The 21,790-nt window shown below is 36.3% G+C and overlaps 1 protein-coding gene across 1 annotated transcript; it reads right to left on the reverse strand.

Annotated features, from left to right (window-relative positions):
- Window positions 1–16,112: 16,112 nt before the first annotated feature.
- LOC134534428 (uncharacterized) lies at window positions 16,113–18,968 on the reverse strand. Its single transcript, XM_063372895.1, has 2 exons — window positions 18,233–18,968; window positions 16,113–17,824 (listed from the first exon to the last, which is right to left on the reverse strand). The coding sequence occupies exons 1-2, from the start codon at window positions 18,383–18,385 to the stop codon at window positions 16,184–16,186; spliced, it is 1,794 nt and encodes a 597-aa protein (XP_063228965.1). The 5' UTR covers window positions 18,386–18,968; the 3' UTR covers window positions 16,113–16,183.
- Window positions 18,969–21,790: the final 2,822 nt, after the last annotated feature.

The raw sequence follows: 21,790 nt of genomic DNA on the forward strand, positions 1-21,790 counted from the left end.
CGTCCGTGCCTACAGGGTGGCCACTCCAAGGATATTTCACGCGCAGTGTAGCTGGTTAAGTGAAACGATTTATAACGCCATCTTTTTATCTCTCTTCGCGTCTCGAGGCTGCTTCTTTGCTTGCAATTACCACCTTCCCATTAAGTCCTGTGGTGGTTGATAAAGGGTGAAAGGGGAAAACTTATCGCAAGAGCATCTTCCAGTTGAAGAGCGCTGAGCACATTGTCCTGTGTGCTAAAGCCTCCTCCTTAATCAACTGACGAACTCACTTTTTTAAACATGCAAGGTTGGCAACAGGCCTGTCACTACTTCCATGAGGATATACTTGCCAAGCTCTACTGTCACCGAGTCATCTAGGCACCCAGTCTAAAATAAATTATTCAATAAGTATTAAGATTGCTTTAAGCTCTCACCTTAAGCGACAAAAGCACTGCGGGGTTATTTATGTTAATAAAGTGGATATGATGACGAATTATTTATCCTCACACGTAAAAAATAGAATCCTCTGAGCTATCATTAATTGTTATTCTTTTATTTTAGCAATAATTAATATACAGAAACACACAGATTTGTGTATGAGATTAAGTAAAATGGAAGTTAATTAATTAAAAAAGGAAACCATTGCGGAATAAGCTACAGTTTTATAGAAAAAAATATCTAATACGGGTATGGTGATATCCGAACACCCGCATTGAGTAAAGTGGGTAGCCGTGGTGGACGTAACCGTAAACCGGTGTTTTTATTTCTCAGAATACTCCCGTTTCCTTGGACCACTAATTCCGTCAATGCTAAATATCCATATCATCACCCCTCTATGTCTCTAAACGTCTCACACACAAAAATTTTTTCTGTACTTTTACAAATGATTTTTTATAGCCATTTATCAGTAAATATTTTGTAATACTATAAGAAAGGTATTTTGACTTTGAACAAAACATTGGTATGGTTATTTTCTCATTAAAAACGTTTCTCGTGATAAAACTGAGTATTTCTTACGAAAATTGGCGCATAATTTTATATCTAAATTCATGTTTCAATCCGCATAATGTTTTTAAATCATGGGAAACATAATCGAATATTCAACTATATGACTTAATTTTGTTGTATCATGCTTATTAATGTGAGCAAGTAATACCGGAAAGCTATTCAGGGTACGGTTTACAAATAACTTTAACTATTGGAGTTAAAAACAAAGCACAAAGCCCGGGTATGAATCCGTACCCAGTATTACTTCGAACACTATTTTGTAGTGATACAGTTGTTCACAAGTAAATGTTCACAAATATGTTCTAAATGTTCCATTCACACCTCTTGCCAGTTCCAGTTCTAGATAATTTCTACAAGAATGCTCTTAGCACTACGGACTTCACCGTAATGTTTTTCGCCAAGACGGATAGTCACCAATCAGAAAAATGCAAGGTATTTTTTGAAAAATATAAATACAATTTCTGTTATCTTTCTTCGATTATTCAGTTTTTCTTTATCTGCATGAATAACACATTATTATTATTTTTTGCAGGTCATGACATAAATATATCATACAAAACTTTTATACCTTGCTACAATCACATGTTTACCAAATATAACCAATGGGACGTAGGAAGTAATTATTTCACGTAAGCCACTACTGCTGTCTAAATTACACCAGTAAAAAGGCTTTGACATCTATAACTACACAAAACTTATTCCTATGTCCTGTTCAGCCTAAAATCCAACCCTAAGCCTTGCTGCAAGCCTTTGCTTAGTATTTGAAAAATCAAAGCTGCAAAATTAGTTATAACATCAGTAAAACTAACTACGTACATACATGGGAAATGATCTTAGGAGAAACGCTTGCTTCTACTGGACAGTTATGCAAGAAAAACTCTTTTAGAGTAAATACCTTTTTTTTTAGATTGAGCCTTTAATGTTCGTGCACTATTTTATATTACAAAAATTTTAATGAATATACGTTTGGAATATGACGTGGTCGGAGTTAAGATACATGATAAACCGTGAGAGAAAATACATAAAATGAACTGCTGATGGCGTGATGATGAAAATTTAATTCGAGCGAACATGTATGATTAGGAATTTTTGCTATGTACTCTACAAAAACCAGACAAGCAATAGCACCAATTTAGCTAGAAAATTGTTATCAGAATTCGCAAGGCTTGGACAGTGAAATATCCGTAGAAGTTTTGGTAACGAAAACAATTACATGAAAATGCATTAACTCGAAATTCCGAGTGCGGCCAGGCACAAACAAGTTTATCTGGGCTACAAAATGGCGCGCACAGCATTAATCCTCTAATTATGTGGTAATTTGTTTATATTATGAATAGAAGAAACATGTTTTGTTTTATGGTTTACTTTTCACATTTGTTTTCTGAAACACTGAATAAAGCTAAATCGGTTATATTACGGAACGTTTTTAGGCCTGAAATATATTTTTTTTAAAAAGTTGTTATTCATTGAGAGACGTTTTGCGAGGTGCCTTTATCTGTGTCACGGGTTTTACTAACGACATAGGAAAACCTTAACAAGGAGGAATAAAATATATATAAAATATAATAATAATTATTCTATAAAAGTGTAGTATTACCACTTTGTCATCAACATAAGGCATTACAGACAGTAAGACGCCGTGCCAATTTGGTGAGCAGTCCTCAAGAGGTGAAAATGTGTGTGTAAGGCAAGACAGTGTCGCCCTTAGAGAGGCCACGATTTCAGGCCCCTCTACATCCGGCATGTTCGGATATTTCATTTTCGTAACATTATATTTCTATTTGGTACAATTTATAAGGTGTTTTCATTTTTAAAATATTACATGTTGTGTTCTGTAGCAAAATTTATTCGCCAGATTTATTCAACTAGTTATCGGCTATTTGCAATCAGTCAGGGAAACATTTCATGGTTAAAATGTTAGCGTGACAAATTGCGTTAATTTCATAATTTCACGTAGTTAGTTAACCCATATAAAAAAGCTTCTATTTCTAATGTTTTTTCCCCACAATTCTTCATAAAAATGAGATATGATAAAATATTTTGACTCTGAAATTTCATATTTTTTTGCAAATTATTTTTGATAAATTTATAATTTAACCTCATTTAAATGTTTATATAATGTTGTCTACAAAACAAATACTTAATGATTTTTACTAACTTAAGGGCTAATTTTTATCTAAGTCCTGGCATGTACTGAAATCATGTAATCATGTGCTATATAGATTTTATTGCTACTTGTATGTAGCCTTCATCTTAAAGCTCTTTATTTTTTGTAAATTATTCATTAAAAAAATTTAAATAATGGTTATCCCAAAATCCTGAAAAATTTAGGTTTCTGTGGTTTGGGAAAATCACAATTTTATTAATTTAATAAATTATATCCTAAAAATAAAGAGCTTTAAGAAGGAAACTGCATACAAATAGTTAATTCAAATATACCAAATCATTTCATTCCTTAAGTACATGCTAAGACTGACATAAAAATTTGCGTCTACGTTTAACAAAACTATAAAATAAGGACCATTTAAGTAGAAGTTACTTTGTAGGTATTAACAAATGGAATATGGTAATATACTTAATTTATTTAAAAATGTGCAAAATAAAGCTATCATAAAAGCATTGTAATTATAAAATCATATAATTTTCTAAGTAATGAAAGATCTAATATATAACATTTTTAACTTATAACGTTTCTAAATTATGTGATTCAGCTTTGTGCATTTCTAAGTAACGTATTTCTAAGTTATGGCAGTTCTAAGCTATGTGTTTCTGTTATACTTTATAAGTTATGACTTTCTAAGTTGTGTGGTTCGACGTTACGTGTCTCTTACTTACGTGTTTATAAGTTATGACAGTACTAAGTTGTATTTTCCTAAGTTATAAAAGTTCTAAGTTTTAATTTTCTAAGGAACAACGTTTCGAGGTTTTTGGTTTGGTGTTTTGTTTTTCTAAGTTACGTGTTGATAAGTCATGGCCGTTCTTAGTTATGTGTTTCAAAATTGTGATAGTTCAAAGTTATGACTTTTTAAGTTATGATTTTTGTGAAGCGTGTGGTTAGGCGTTGTGTGTTGTCAATAACATGTTTATAAGTTATGAAAGTTCTAAGTTGCGTGTTTATAAGTTGTGATAGTTATAAGTTCTAACTTTCTAAGTTACGATATTTGTTATTTGTGTGTTTTGACGTTGTTTGTTTCTAAGTGATGATCTTTCTAACTCATGACAGTTCAAAGTTATGTGGAAATTTTCAAGAATTATTATAAGTTAGGACTATTCAAAGTTGTGACTTTCTCAGTTAAGTGGGGATCCCTTTAAGAATCTGTGAATAAAAAAGAGGGTTGGGCAGGGGAGAATGCGCTGTAAACGGATGCTGAGGGGGATTTATACTGGACCGAGCTACGTGTCCGGACTGGCAAAGAATGGCCCAAAGAATGGCCCTCCGTGCGCGACCAGATGCTGTGTGCGCGCGCATTCCCGGAGCGCCGTACGTCATCCCGGGACGTCTTAAGGGGAGAGGAGGCTCCCCCGTGGCGTACTCCACATTTAACAAGTCGTTTGTGCCAGAGGATTACTGGGCCGCCCCTCCCAGGGGGCGGCCACTTCAGAAAAAAATAAATGGCTGGCCCTATGGCGCGCCTTAATTTGTATTCACTGGAACGAATTTTTAAAAATTGAGAAAACAATTTATTGTTTTAACTATGGTGAGGCCACCAGGTGGTGGAAAAGAGAAAGAAGGGGTGGCAAATAGCAATTAGACTATTCTTTTCTCAACCCCCCCCCCCCCCCTCCCCCCACCGCAGGCGACGCATGTTCGAGTCCTGGAGGAAATAATCTCGATGTCTTCACATTAGTAAACAGTGCGGACGTTTCGTAAAAACAAGTTTGTTCACTAAATGTAGGCCAATGCTCATTTAAAATACGCCATTAGCCTCTAATATAATATTGAGCGCGTGCGCAAGAGTTCACATGCTTAGGATGGGCTCAATAACACAATATCTCGCCGCTGGCTTTGATCCAGCAAGTAAAGTTGAAGAATGGTCTTATTTTATTGCTACTCACTTCCCCATTGCTGAATGTTTTGATTGATCGTGGAATTTCTAGCAAAAATTTCTTGTACGAATTGCCAAGAAAATTATTATTAAATTGTTTAAATATTACCACCGCGGGGCTCTTGTATAACCCATATGCGTCATAATTCCATTTGTTATGGAATGTCTTATACACTTCCACGAGCTACCAGATTGGGCTGACTGAATCATCCGTTAAAACTCAGTAACTGCTAGTTTGTTTGCTTTTTGTTTTATTTTTTTTTGGGGGGGTGGGGGGGTGGGCTCGAGTAAAACGTAACGGGCGTACGCCCCATTAAAAAAACTGTCGTGCTTTTACCTTATATATAATTTATCAAATTCTTTATGAACACAGGCTTCCGAAATCCCAAATTATACATTGTAAATATGTTTTATTATTTTTTGAAAAATTTTTAAAGACGAAATTTATAGCTATATTTATATTTATTTATTAAAATTTACTAGAAAATTATATGTTGATTTATTGTTTTATTTATGCATGTAGTCTTACGAGAATATGTATTTCAAAATGAAATAATTATTTTAAAACGTTAGAAAACACTGATGGTGATTATTTTCGACAATCGAGTACAAAACACTTTTGGTAGGAGCCAGCACTGAACAGATATCAGTACCTGACATCAACATAACTGTAAGAGTGTGTGCACACAATGGGTGCGCTGTGATCGTTGGTGCGCCATGCTTTTGAGCACCGAGTCGGTATGAAACGTGGTTCACAAACCCACTGTAATTATGGGGTCCCGTCTGCAAGTAACTAACTGTATGACGTAAAACCTGATGTCATTCCACAGCTTGCGTGTACATATTCAGGTTGATTTAGTGCGGTACAGCCGGTCGCATCTCGGCAGTGACTTCGTGATTAGGCGAAAAAAAAACGTCACCCACTCACACCTACCTCCCTTACTAATAGCAAAGCTAACCCTTATTTCTAGACCTCTCCCCTTCAGTATCGCTTCAAATGTTAAAAGAAGCAAAGTAGTGTAAACAATATTCGTACCATACAATTAGTTTATTTAATTTTAATTAATCTATCTACATAAAATTTGTGTTGATATGTATGTATGACGTTGATAAACTCCGACACAGTTTGACCGATCACCATGAAATTTGGCATATCAAAGTGTTTTTTATTTTCATGGAGGTAACTCACCACTAGATGGCGTGGCTGAGCTTAAACGTTTTATGGGTAAAATTTTTTGGGACGAAATGAAACATCCAATTATCAGTAGAAGGGGGGGGGGGGAAAGGGAAGTTCCCTTTGGATTGCGGTGCCGTGCCTGATCTGTCTGACCGTGATGTCCGACCTTGCAGTCTGATAAGCTTATCAAATGCATATGTTTCACATGGTATTCTATAGAGAGCAGCACTGTGGATTCCAATAGATAATGGCGTTAATCTAGAATTTTATACAAAATAGAGATTAATGGAAATGTGAATTAATGGCATTTCGAGACATTCTTTGAAAATTTTCGTAAGAGCTTGATACATATTAGCTGGACCTAATTTCATGCATTCACTTTTAAAACTTTTTATTTTTTATTTTGAGGTTTTTTTTTGTTTTTCATTTTAGAACTACGTAATATAAAAAAATATATATAAACAAGTTCAACAAAATGGTGCATAAGAAAAAAGTATAAAATTAATACTTTTGTTACGATATATTTTCCCCCCATGATTTTACAGGTGCTAGTATACTCATCATGCTTCTTTTCGGCGAGTATTGTGCATGACGTCAGGAGCAGATGGTGCAGTCTGGCCTTTCTGACCCCGGAATTTCAAGTTCGCCAGCTCTGGTCAGAAGACCGAGCCGTAGGGGCAGGCGCTTTTCGAGAGAAAATCAGAACGCTTATTAGACTGAAACAAGGTACACCCGCACCTATGGTTTCTTTCTTGTTATTGGCGGCCGTCTGCGAGAGAAGGCTTTGCATTGTTTGACCGAGCCACTCAGGACGCGTTTGCTTCCGCATTGAATTACTGTGATTAGTGTTGTAACGATCGACATGTAGGGGAGACCGGGGTAAGTTGACGATGTTAAGCTTTGAAATGGCCTTTAACAGATAAATAAGCATTTATTATATCTAATTTGGTACCAATACGAAGTATATACTATTTTCTACCTAAACATGTAACAAGGTTGTATTAATGTGTGTAGTTCTGAAGTTATTGACAAGAAACCAATTAGTTAGCACATTCGTCATCTTGCCCCAGGAGTGGGGTAAGTTGACGAACCTATTGGGGTAAGATGACGAAACAAAAATATATATATTTATAGACAAAGTACACAATAGTTTTATAGATATCCTACACTAAACAACATGCAGGCTGTAAAGAAGATATATTGTAACATATTTGTACGACTTTGATAAAATTCCTTGCCACATAGTTACGAAAAACTGCCAGTTTTTGCTTTGAATAATGTCATTAACAATAGTCACACACATAATTGGAACAGTTTTCGTGCCACCACTCAGAACATGTGGAACACTGAATCCTGTCTTCATTTGGAGGTTCCACATAAACTTCTTCACATGCAGGGCAAGAAACACTATTTTGACTTGATGGTTTTGCTACAGAATGATCAGAGCTTCGTTTTTCAGTTTTCTTTGTTTTTCTTTCATTTTTATTCTCTTCTTTCTGCTTCTTCTCTCTATCTCTTTGTAACAACATGTTCTTGATTGGTGAGCTTGTTATTACTGAAGCTGATCCTGTACTTATTTTCCTTGTCGCGGTTGTCCTGTGGGCCACTGGCAATGGTTTTAAATCATAAAAAGATGCCTTTTTACTACATGAACTTGCATTGGCCCTCCCAAAAGAAGGCCCTGCTTCATCGATAAGATCACTATTTTTTCTGGCTGGGCTAATGAATCAGCTCCTGAAGCATTAGGCATATAATTTAGCCACACATCGTTTGATGCATGGTCAGATGAAATTGGTATTTAAGTGATCATTGGTTCGTCACTTCCGGGAAGTTTTCTTTCCAATGTAGCCGCAGCAGCAAAATCACCTTCTTTGAATATCTGAGGGTTGTAATGCTCTATCCCAGTAGCCTCAAACCCTTTGATGGCATTGCCTACAGTTGCTGCTTTTGAATAGGGTGCAGCGAAGAGATTTCCCACATTACGATCAGTTATTTGTTGTCCGGGATGTGACACCAAATAATTGTCACAGGCTTGTGAGTAGAATGTCTTCAAAGGGCAGAAAAACGGAACATCCAATGGCTGCAACCTATACGAAGTATGTGGTGGCAATCCGACTATCACAATACCATTATCACGACAAAAATTCACAGCAGCAGTCATCTCTACCTCACTCCAACTCCTTTCCGTTCTCCTTTCCGTAATGCCTGGGCATCTACAAAAAAAATCAAACAAAATCGTTATGGCTATTAACACAGGAAATATTTATAATATTATACGATTTCATTATTATTTTGCTTTTACATAAATGTTATTCATATCTGCATATCATTGGTTTAAATAACACATTTAATACAAAATAAAGCTCACATTGTCATTACCTATGGCAAGTTGACGATTGCAGGGGCAAGATGACGAATTCGTCATCTTGCCCCCGTCAACTTGCCCCAGCAGCCCTTTTTTTGCTTTACCAGAATCACTAACAACATTAAAAAAATTTCTTCAACAATCGATACATTAAAATACTCCCAAAAGTCAGCGTTTCATTTTACATGTATAAACATTTTATATAAATGGACTCTTTTCTTGTAATAGCTTAACATACGTACCTTCAATATTGCAACAATGGCTCACGAAACAGTTAGCCTCTCAAAGCTGCCACATTCAAACTGACTGGAGAATTCCGCTGCACCTGCCTAGTAGGTGCAGATGGTGACACTCAAGGTCACAGGGGCGCCAACCTTCTATCTGTGTTTCTGGATTAGTTACATACGATTCGTCATCTTACCCCGTTCGCCAACTTACCCCGGTCTCCCCTACCTAAATTGAACTCACCTAATAACGAAACAGATGATGCTACCGTGCTTTAATTTTCTGTTAGTGTTGGAATATTTTCGCGAATAAACAATAAACTGAGAAAATGAGAAAAGGAACAGTGGGATATTATGTTTGGTTGAGATGAGTAGTATACGATGGGATACGATTGACGGAATTTAATGGAATACGTTTGGCAGGATACGATGACAAAATGAGTGGTATGTGGAATTTTGCTAAGTTTTGTGCCTGTAATCACTGGTGGCTCGGAGGCATTCTCTCGTGTTGTTAATAGGTTTAATAGTAAGCATAAAGCATGTTTAGTATGGTCACTATATGACTCTTTGTTGGACGATGAAAAGTAAATAATCTAAAAATTGTCTGTAGCTACTTTTCAATTGTTTGCATGAAAACTTCTGTGCTTTCTATATTCTCGCTATTTCTTACGATTTTTTTTCCGACCATGGTGGTATGTTTGAGTAGATTTTCGCACGGAATTGAATACCAGAAAGAATCCAATATTGACTACACACTTGCTTACACCGCGCTGACGAACTGCATCGTAGCTGTTCCGAAACTACCCGAAGCGTATCATATGCATCGACATTGAGAAAAGTATAGGGAAGAAATAAAAATTAAGCTTACCTAACCTGGGTTGGGTTGGGTTCGGTTCGGTTGGGTTAGTTTATTACCACCTTGCTAAAGAGAATTATAGTTAGGTTTTTCAAAAAGAGAAAACATTTTTAAAGTTTTTCCATAAATTAATACTTTTCGATCTTGGTTTTATTTGAAAGAATCAATTTAAACTTTGTGTCCGAGTTTCATATTACAAGTTTATTCGCAACGTAAGAACACGTGAATTTGCTTGTTACCTAGATGCATGCCCCTACTCATCCGCTCCACGTGACTATCATCCGCACCAGACCTCACAGGTCATGTGAACCAATCGAATGCTATACCTGCATCTGCACCATCAACTCCGACAAATCAGACAGACGCGACTGCGCGAATGTGACAAGCCATTAATAGAGACCTGAGAAATTCGCGGATTAATTTCGCGATAGTACGTTTGCCTTCATGTTGCTTCAGTGATTTGGGCAACAGTTTAGCTGAAGGGCTCCGGGCTAATGAAAAACCCTCCAACAAAAGAAGTATCTAATCACGATCATCCCAGTTAACAGGTGTTACGAGTCAGTAGCCAATGAGCAGATGTAATTTTCCCAAGTGTACATAGGATTATGAAGTCTATCCTATACGTCAGTGAAATCGTGAATTTTTTCCGATCTCTACATTTGAGTGGATAAATTTTAAAAGTATATCAGTTGAATCTCGATTATGCCACCAACCACTCAGCCATGCTAAACAACACCTACATGTAGGGTAACGTGGTCCCCCCCCCCCAAAAAAAAAAAAATTTTTCTCTTGTACAGCTGAAATATAATGAAACGATTTATGATCTGAATTATACCCCTCCCGTGTTTTCACATCGGTTTTTACAGGAGAGGCAAAAATAAAACAGAACAAAAAAAAAAACAACTTTTAATGCCATATTGTGTGCACATAAAACCGCTGCGCGTGGATATAAACTAAAAGTCTGTGACGCACAGTCGTGTTAAGTAGTCTATAAAACAGCATGGGAGTTCACATACACGAGAAGAACAGCATGGTCGGTGGTTCCGTATACCAAAGCGTCTTTCAAAAACTATCCCAGATATATATTTTTTTATTTCGGCCCGCTACAAGATATTTCTACCATCTTGCCCAAGTCTACATGGGACCGCATCTATAACCAATGTCGCCAGTGCTGCCAACTAAGAGAGAAACTTTCCAAATACAATTTTTAAAATCTAAACCAAATCCAAATAACAACTAAAATAATAAAATGCGAATAATGTTACAAATGGTATGCTAAATATATGTATTTTTAATTTCTCAATATTTTTTATCACTGTAACATTTCAATAAGTTCACGTAGAAAGAGCTTAAATAAAACAATGGTAGGATTGAGTTGAGCTTATACAACATGTGTAAAGTGAATTATTTTATAAAACATATCCACCCAATCCTCAATATAAAGTTTAAGTTTAGTTTGCATTTTTTATAAGCTTGGTAAAAACGTACAAACTTGAGATAAACATTTTTTTACTAATTTGAACGTTTATCAACACAAGCTGTTTAAGCATGGTTTGACTCATTTCAAAAACCTAATTATATTATTCAATTGAATGGTAAGGATAAATTAATTCTACACTCCATTGCACTAAACCTTTTTATTAATAAACTTATAAACAACTTATTGTTCTATTGATTAATTGATACTTTACCATAACTTTTTTATACAAATAGGTTTTACGGTAATTCTGTGTCCTCCTCTGTAAGCATTACACAATACAGCACACGGACAATGTGTTAAACCGTACTCTTACACAAGCGTATGGTCTCGTTGAGTATCGTCATTGCCTTCATCAAAATTAGACATTTTTAAAAGGCTCTAACTGAGAAATATACTTTATTGGAAATACATACAAACAGCAGATGTTTTACTTGATAATACCGTTGGAACTTCTCGATTTTCCACAAGCAAATAAAAGGCTGACTTGTGGCATTCGAAGGAGGGGATAAGGTGGGAATATATCTCTCGAAATCGTATAAAATATTTACACAGCACCCCCGAAACCGTTTAAAAAAAATAAATAATTCCCACAAACAATAGGAAAGAGTTTGAAAACAAACAGCAGGTAAAGATGTTCTATCCCTCCCCTTTCCACCTAACGACATTCCGCGTACGCTCATGTTCATAACTGTGCTGGAAACCTGCATTTAGTTTGGAAAACATTAAGTTGGCAGTGCCGAGTGTCGCGGAGGGAGAGATGTTTTCTGCTCAAGTCGCGTTCATTCGAGAGTGGTGGGGGGAAATGGGGACAGGTGGGAGGGATGACGGAGGGTTGGTGGGAAAGGCAATGCTGTGTATGGTTGAGAGAAGTAGGGGGGAGGGGGTCGTCTTCTTAACTGCGAGAGGTCAAGGAAACGTGTCATAATTCAGCACGCGGGAGGGTCGTCGTGCCGCATTATTGTGATTAGGCTCGCTCATCAGAGAGGCGGGGAGATAAGATATGTGCGCGCTCTTCGCTCCAACGAGTCTTATCTGCCCGGCGCGTCGCGGCGAGAGGGGAAAAATAATCACGATGCCATTAAAAAAAATAAGAAGATACCTACAATCCCCCATTCTTTCGTTCCCCAGGGACGTAAAAGAACATGAGCTGAAACTATTATTAACATGTGTAATTTTTTTTTTATCTTACGTTGCGCTATAATGCAAGGAGGTCAATGGTAATCACATTTAAGACTTTTTTTTTTCAACTTTGTATTTTTCAAATTTCTTTGTACGCCATCATGTTAAGTAGTACCATAAAAACGGTTTTAGAACATAATTGTTTTGTTCATTCTCACCGCCTAGTACCAAACAAGTACATCTAGATCTTCCTTCTAGCTAAGCGAAAATTCTCGCACAAACATGCCACCAAAATATCTCATCTAAGTTCAAAGACAATCCATATATTTATCATTCACCGTAAAGCTAACACATGTACGGAACCTGGCAAAGTAAACAACGCGATAAAATAAATAAAATGCGGGACCTTGGCGGTTCAGGGACGAGTCTCAAAGCCACTTCGTCTGGGATGTCCTCAATGTCGACAAGAGGTAAGCTCAGCCCGTTTCGTTTCTGAAAGCCGCTTTAAGAATTAATTCCTGGTCTAGAACATTAACTTTGAGGATATGGTTATTGCTGCTGTTCCTTGGAGTAGTCTTAGTAACGCCTGCAACAGTTACCGTATATGGTGTCAAACTGGCGTTATTCGATTAAATTTCAACTCATTCTATGTATGTCTGTATGGTTTCTCGTATTACCTTATTTTAATAATGGTCTGGTTAAAAAAAAACTCTAAAGCGTAAAATTTTTTACTACCCTTCACAAAAATTCACCCATACTTGACTTAAATTTACACTCAGTTCATATTTTATATTAAGCAAGAACTTCGCTGATAGTACATTTACTTTGGTATCATATTACACCAATATAAATCACAAAAGAGCTTATGTGGATATCTTTGCATCCTGCATTAACAATAAAGAATTTATTTTACGCATTTTAAAGAATAATCAGATTTTTAAATGTATTTTATTTATGTGTCATTCGTTCCAACCCAGGTTTGTTAAAAAAATAAAAATATAAGAAATTAAAAAATGTATAACAACTAAATATTTTTAAAGAAGTCCTGCTTCAGACTGGTGTATCTCCATTTACAAGAAACATGTGATAGCGATATAGGAGGCTATCACAGCTTATATCGCCAAAGCGACTGCGCATAAACGATCGATCAATGACAGAATGGGAGTAATACATATTGGGAACTCCAGAAAGAGGTTCCAGGTTAAGGTGCCTGAGGGGCCGACAGCCATCTTGGACTGTCACATCACGGTAGCCATTTAGGATAACCTTGACCTTGACCCCAGACACTATCTTGGATACGCCATTTTGGTTTTGCGCCATCTTGGTTTCTAGAACATTCTGCGATCTTGATGCCTAGAATATTCCTCTATTTTGAATTCTAGAACTTTCCTCCACAATGATTCTTTTAAATGATGAGGAATGGGTGATTAAAAAGGTTGTAATAGTTAAATAACTAAAATAATGTTAATATGAATTCTACGGAATAATTTTGTGTAAAAATTATGTTCATATAAATTGAAAACAATCACTAAATATTTAGTTTATTGTGTACAGAATATTATTGCGAGTTAATTTTATGGTTGTTTAAAATATTAAAAACTTACAAAATATAAAAAAATTTTAAAAATTCTATCCAGCATTTCTATATGTTATTTAATTTCAAAATGAGAATAAAAATTGACTAGTTTGAGATAGCTCAGACAAAAAAAATTTAATGTGTGACTTGATTCAACATATATTTGAGGTTATACATACAAATTTATTTAATGGGGAAAATTTTCCAGTCCAATACTACCCTCCAACTCTATTGTCAAATTTAGTTGGAGACAAATATTTGACAGTGGGACAGGGCCTTTTGCATCAGCGTTTCGAGAACGACACAGGCGGAGTTATCCTCACACAGTTGTTCTATTACAAGGTGGTAGACTTATACGAACCAGGTATTCAAAAGTTGTTCTCACTGTTCAACAAATGTCGCAATTCCGGTGGCGAATATGTTGAAAAATAGCTGAATACTTGCTGAAGCTGTTGCAATAACTATTTATATAAACTATAATTTTTCTTTATTTTAAGGCACTAGGGAAACTAACTTTGTGGACGATGTTCGTCCATTAAAACACGTGATGAGGATTTAATCACTTAAGAAATTAACTTTGAAATTTAAATAAATCTCTGTATGGACAGGCACTTTGTAGTTTGAGAGTTTCGTGTTTACAATATTTATTTATTTCCGCCTAATTTTGGAATATATTTTTTTTCCTAATGGATGTGACGGTAATCGTTTTGGATAGTGTACGCGTAATTTTTGGTTCATTTTACTTTGGCACGAGGTCAAATTTAGACATCTCTGAGGCTGGCAGGAAGGCAGAAATTGTCTCTCTCAACCTCCTCCCCCTCATCATCTCCACTGGGATCGTCCTTCGACCTTTCATTTCGCCTTCCCGACGAGGGAATTCATTAGCTGCAATATTTCATGCTGTCTGTTTCGCCCGAACCACCCCTCTCCCCCTACCCAAGGGTCTTTTTCGGTCCGACCCGCCAATGATCTCTTTGGTCGCGTCCAGCTTTGCCGGCGTCATTACCCAGACATTCTGACGCGCTGTCAAATAGTATCATGCGAGGGAGGAATGCAATGGGGGAGGGGGGGAACATCGTGGCTCGCATGGCGCTAAGTAACCGGTATTGAGTGTACAATGTAAATTGATGCTACCCCCTCTCTCTCTAACCTACTCTCACTCTCACAGGGCCACTTTCATGGCGGCGGGATCCTCTTGTCTCGTGACCACAATGGGCTACACTAATTTCCAACACACGTATCTGTTACGAGAAACCCCGCCGCATAGATGTCAGAATGCAGCAGATGGGCGTCGCTCTGTTGAACATTCCCGTGGAAAAAAAAAGAAATGCGAGCCAGCCTTTCAGTGCTCGCAAGCGATGTGTAAGCATCTAATCTCGGTAACAAGCAAATTCACGTGTTCTTACGTTGCGAATAAACCTGTAATATGAAACTCGGACACAAAATTTAAATTAATTCTTTCAAATAAAACCCAGATAGATACATACACGAAAAGTATTAATTTATGCAAAAAAAACTGTAAAAATGTTTTCCCTTTTTTGAAAAACCTAACTATAATTCTCTTCAGCAAGATGGTAATAAACTAACCCAACCGAACCGAACCGAACCCAACCCAACCCAGGTTAGTAAATCTTAATTTTTTATTCATTCCCTATAATTTTCTCAATGTCGATGCAAATGATGCGCTTCGGGTAGTTTCGGAACAGCTACGATGCAGTTCGTCAGCGCGGTGTAAGCAAGTGTGTAGTAAATATGGGATTCTTTCTGGTATTCAATTCCGTGGGACAATCTACTCAAACATACCACTATGGTCGGAAAAAAAATCGTAAGAAATAGCGAGAATATAGAAAGCACAGAAGATTTCATGCAAACAATTGAAAAGTCGCTACAGACAAGTTTTGGATTATTTACTTATCATTGTCGAACAAAGAGTCATATAGTGACCATACTAAACATGCTTTATGCTTACTATTAAACCTATTAACAACCTCCAAGCCACCAGTGATTACAGGCACAAAACTTAGCAAAATTCCACATACCACTCATTTTGTCATCGTATCCTGCCAAACGTATTCCATTATATTCCGTCAATCGTATCCCATCGTATAGGGGAAAGGAGTATAAGAGTGCGCACTTAGAAAGTTGGTAATTTTTTAGGGCAGTAATTGAAATGATATCTAAACACAAATTTTACAGAACATGCTTTACTCAATCAGGAAACATCAGAATTTTTTTCTAGCAATTATGATTTAAACATGAGACTAATAAAAATGTTTTACAAAATAATGCCAAATGCGTACTCTTGGCCTACTATGCGGGTAAGAGTCCGCATCAGTGAGGGTAAGAGTCCGCATCAACAGTAGTCGCACACAAAAGGTCCATAGCCTTCATAACTGGAACATCCTTCATGCCACCAGTCGTTGCATATTCCACACTGGATCCAGTCTTCGTCATAGGATTCTTTACAAGCAGGGCAGGTAGTTACTTCAGTGGATGGTTCACCATGACTTGTAGAGGGACCTTGACTTTGAACAGTTTCAAAATTGGCTCTAAGTTTATTTTTTGACTTTACTTTCTTTGTATTCGCATTCTTTGTCTCGGCCTCATGTCTTGTTTTCAGTAGAGCTCGATCAGCTTTTGCCTTCTCTATTTCTTGCTTTGCCTTCTCTTTCTCTTCTAATATATTTTTGTAAGGGGATGAAGTTATGATATTTGATTTTTGAGCTGGTCTTTTGTTTTTGCTTTCTTGCCGCTTATGTTGTGGAAGTGGCAGAACTGACTGAATTTGAATGCGTATTGTGCCAGATGTTGTGGGTTCTGAAGAAAGCAAATTGCCATTTTCTTGATCGTTATTCAAATTATTGGAATCACAGTTCTTCTCAACTTCAGTAGACATGGTTTCAGGTTGATGTAGGGCTAGCCCTAAGCCCTCTTCATTAGAAATTTGAGCAGTCACCAATGATGGAGCAAACATATCTTCGCTTATGACATCAGGATCATATGGCTCTATTCCAGTAGCTTTGAATGCTCTTTCAGCAAGTTTTACACTCGCAGTGGCACTGTACGCAGCACCAAAAATGCCTGCAACTTGGTAAAGAGTTATCACCTTTCCTGGATTTTGTACTAGCCACTTTTCTGCTTCAGTTGCATATGCTGTCTTCAGTGGTGCAAAAACAACCCTATCCAGAGGCTGGGTAAGATGACTACCATGTGGGGGTAGGGTTAAAAATGTTATGTGGTTTTCCCTGCAAAATAAAACTGCACCGAGAGAACAGTGAGTTGAGTGGTTATCTGCTATTAAGAGAACTGGATCGTCTAGTGATGGTTTGACATACATTGCAAAGTGTTTGAGCCATTCAATAAAAAGATCTGTGGTCATGTATCCTGTGTCACTGATCAGAGGCAAAGTTCCTGTCGGAGCATCTTTGTAGAGCATGTTATTCATTCTTTTTCTGGGAAAAATTAGTGCAGGTGGCACATAAAAACCTGTAGCGCCAATGGAGCATACAGCAGTTACAGTTTGCCCCCTTTCTGCGCTAGACACCTTGCAGACAGTTTTTTTTCCTTTGGGGCTAATTATCTTGGGTGTTTTGTTGGGAACCGTAGTGACCCCTGTTTCGTCCATATTGAAGATCCTGTGCGGTGGAAACTTTTTTTCGAGACGACACTGCTTCAAGTTTTCAAAAAATCTTGAAACTTGAACTTTATTGAAACCCACCGCTCTTGCAACACTGCATAATTCTGGCGCACGAACAGAAAGTTTGTGGCGTTTGCAAAACCCTTTTAACCAATCTTTTCCTGCCAACTTTTTTTCTTGGTTGAATCTTTCAGAAACTCCATTCTTCTCTGCAAAATCAAAAGCTACTTTCATTATGTGCTTTCTTGTAAGGCCGTAGAACCTGTTGTCCAAATCTTTACAATGCTGTGCAAGTTCTTTTTCCATTTCATCTGACAAAGCATTTTTAAAGCGCCCAAGTGATACCGGAACCGTCCCCTGCAACAAACAGAGCCATAACTTTGTAGCCTAGACCACAAAATAAAAACTAAAATAAAACGGAATCCCTAGGCTAAAAGAAAAGGAACTGTTTTGAAGAAAGCGCAAAATATGTGGTTAGGTTTTTTACCCTGTCAAATGTTTCGTTTGAAATAGGCCCTACTAAATGTTTTTAATGGCAAAGTATTTAAATGCTTTGTGCAACTAAGAAATAGGCCCTAATACATTTACAGAAAACATGTTTACTTAACACTACAAATAATTTATCATTAAACAATTGTAGGCATATCTATGGTAGCCTACTGGAATGTATGTAGGTCTACACCACGATGTCTACACATAATATTTAATGGCCTTCAAAAAACTGTTTCATTTTTTCATGCAGCCATGCAAACAAAATTTACTTACTGCTTTGAGTCTTTTCCTTAATGTGCTTTCCTTAATTCCCAAATCTCTGGCCACTTTCCTTTTACTGTCACCAGCCTCTATTTTCCGTTTTGCTTCATCTAAGATGTCCTGTGTGGTCAGAACCCTCTCACTTTTTCGCTTGTATGGAGCCATTCATAAAGATATCATATCTGCAACAATGAAGGTAAATTCACATCAAAATAATAAATAATGTTAATAGAAACAAGTATTTATGTATTATTTAGTATTGCTGTTATCACTACACTTAAAGTAATATGATACATTTCCATAGAGAAAAGTTTCTTTTGATAACAGTGGAACAAATGTGGGAGGCTAAGAGTACGCATTCACAAACCCAGTGCGCACTCTTAGCCACATACGTAGTGTTTCGTTACATCGTCAACAGATAGCAGCACAGTACACATAGAGAACTGCTAACCACGCCATGTTGTTCTCGACATGACGTACTTTATTATGAAATAAACTTTAAACGAAATAACAAATCTTAAAGAGTTCAAAAACACTAAATTGTTTATTAAAAAAATTACATACCTTTTACAGTAAATCACTTATTCCTCTATAACTTCCAGGCAAAATACACGTAACTCGAAACAACTTAGTAGGAAACAGCGTTCACGCATACACACCTAAACACCGCACTGGCATTAGCTTGCAGTGATACCAACATAATAAAAATGATCTGCGTACTCTTACCCGACTGCGCACTCTTATACTCCTTTCCCCTACTACTCATCTCTACCAAACATAATATCCCACTGTTCCTTTTCTCATTTTCTCAGTTTATTGTACTGACAAAAGCCCAACCAAGCAGTATAACCCAGAAATTCTTCCATCATGTTGTGGCCCATTCATCTCGATAAAGCAGAGTATCCAAAGAATTGTTATACTTAATATATACATATAGTGCATATACTTTAACAGTGCATGTAAGAGTCCTATATTTCCTTAAACCGGCTGACACATGAAAAATAATAATGTAATTACAATCATAAATCAAAATATTTATTAAAAATTAAATAAAATCCACTACTGTTTCCTCACATTATAATACGATATATGCCTTTAAAATATATAATTTTTGAGTGATACAAAATCTTTTTCAAAAACCAATATTGAACATTATAACTTTATTATTACTTACATTAAAAATCCTATTTGATGAAATTATTCAACCTACTTTGTAATTTTAATTTTATATTTTCCTACAAAACGAATTTATATATAATTTTTTTCAAATCGAATTTGAATATAAATAATAATTTAATATGTTTAAATATTTAAAAAGTAGTTTCCAATAAACGTTTTAAGTAACATTTGAAAAAAAATTCTTTTAAAAAGAAATTTTTACAGGAAGAGAAGCAAATACATAGATAAACGAAGTCGTATCTAGTCATCAGTCAACCAACTTTTAAATTTAAAGTTTAACTCTTTTGTTGTGTTGTATCTGTGGCCCTGTCTCGTCAGTGAAATTATTTCGAAATACTGAATAACAATGTCCGAAATTGTGGTTTCGCCCCTAGCATCCTAACGCTGGCCCAAAAGACGAGATGTGGGGTCGGTACGACGACAAGCTGGCTCAGAGTCGGGACCGGGCGACTTCACGGCCAGAGTGCTGGTGTCCGCGCGGGGCCGCCAGGGCGCGGCGCTGGCTCGCGAGCTTGTTGCCGACTGTGATGCTGAACACCCCATTGAGACACCCTCACGTCTGCCTGCGCCGCTCGTGACGGACCGCCTTCCACTGCGGGCTCGCCTAATGAGCGGCCTTTGTGGTCCCGGGCACTCGCTTCGGCTCCAGCGGACCACGTCACGCGGATGGTCGCTAAAGGAAAAAAAAAAAAAATATTATAACAAATTATACTTCTTTTTTTTTCGGAAAGAAATTTTTGTCAGTTTAGCACCAGTTCGGTGAAGTTCATGCTCCGGCCATATACCTGTAGATCTTGTTTATACGGATTTGAAACCAGTTTGCGCGTGGGAAACGAGACAATGTCAGAAAAGGTTTCTTGTGGTTTACTCTTGTGTCACCATAGTTTACACAAACAGTATCTATTATTTACCTTTCAAAATAAACATAAACAAGGGGAACTCAAACTGTTCACGTGTAGCTAAGTGACCTGGAAATTTTCGCGGGTTCGACGACCTCTGTATACGGACTCGTCCGTTCTCTGCATGTTCGGGCAAAAATGTCACTTGTTCATTGGCTGCTGACTTGTGAGACGCCTGAATTGGATAACTGGTGGATTGTTTTTTCTTTAGTTTAAGGTTTCTAATAGGCCCAGAACCCTCCATATTTACTTTGAGTCAATAGCAGAAGCAGCACAAAGTTATACGCAGTTGAATTTTAAATGATTACAAAGGTAATCCACAAAATGTTTTTGGGCTTCACGTAGTTCCTACCTACTCATGTACTGCAGGTTAGAGATGAATTTTTTTACTTTTTCCTAGTGTGTGCATGTGTGCACGCGTAAGATTATTCTTAGTAATACTCTCAATATATTTTAACTATGCATTATCATGCATTTATCGTGGGAATAAATTTATTGCAGCAAATATCCGCTCTATTCCTGAATTTCGTTTTGTTAAAAACAAATTTATTTTTATTTTTAATTTTTAAATATGCTTATATCTTAGAAGTTTATAATTTTATTAAAAAAAGGTTTGTTTTTTCTTGTATGTTTAAATGTAAATAAATATTTTAGTGCCCGAAGGTTTTTTGGTATTTTTTTTTGTAGTTTCGCCCTTTTGAATGTTTATATTATATTCGTTTTTGTGGTCACTTAATTTCTTGCTGATTAAATTATTGTTTAATAGCAAAGATTAAAGTGTTTGTTATATTTATCATTTCTCAACAGCTCCGTAGGTGTCTTAAACTAACTATGGTTATAATTACTAAAGAGTCTTATATCTCAGAAATTTTTAACTTTTAACGAAAAACGGTGAAGTTTTTTCTTCTTTTGGAAATACAAGTAATACTATTTTCAATTTTATCTTATGCATTTTCGAAGATCTTTGTTTTAATTTTTTAATAAAGCTGATATTTTTCCATTTATGTTCTTATAAAAACCCTTTGGTTTTTTATGTATATAATATAAGTATTTTTGCAAATTTGCTATTTTGTAGTTATTCACTTTTGAATTTTTATATTATATTTTTTGTGGTAAATTAATTTTTTGCTACTTAAATTATTGGCAGATAGTACAGATGCACGTTATGTATGTATATATTTTTCAAATATTTTTTATCAATTCATACATATAAGAAAATATTTTCATTTGTGCAACATTAAAATAAATTGTATTTTTGATAATAGCTTCGGTTTTATTAAATGAAAGGTTTTTTTATATTCATCACTTTTCAAAGGGTGCCCTAAGTGCCGAACAACCTCCTAGTAAAAATATAATTGTGGTGGATAAAGGCAAAGCCAGTAAGTATAAAGTGCGTGTTGTGCATTGCCTTAACTTAACTTCATCGCAATATTTTTTTCTGGTAGTTACTTAATATATAGTAGACTAGGTTGGGTAGTGGTAAAATGCACAT

This window comes from Bacillus rossius, chromosome 7 (genome assembly GCF_032445375.1).
Source record: "Bacillus rossius redtenbacheri isolate Brsri chromosome 7, Brsri_v3, whole genome shotgun sequence".
Taxonomy (NCBI): Eukaryota; Metazoa; Arthropoda; class Insecta; order Phasmatodea; family Bacillidae; genus Bacillus; species Bacillus rossius.

Coding starts and splice junctions, on each gene's coding strand:
- LOC134534428 (XM_063372895.1), bottom strand. CDS start 18,385: ATGGCTCCATACAAGCGAAAAAGTGAGAGGGTTCTGACCACACAGGAC. Junction 17,825..18,232: donor TAAGGAAAAGACTCAAAGCA/GTAAGTAAATTT, acceptor TGTTTGTTGCAG/GGGACGGTTCCGGTATCACT.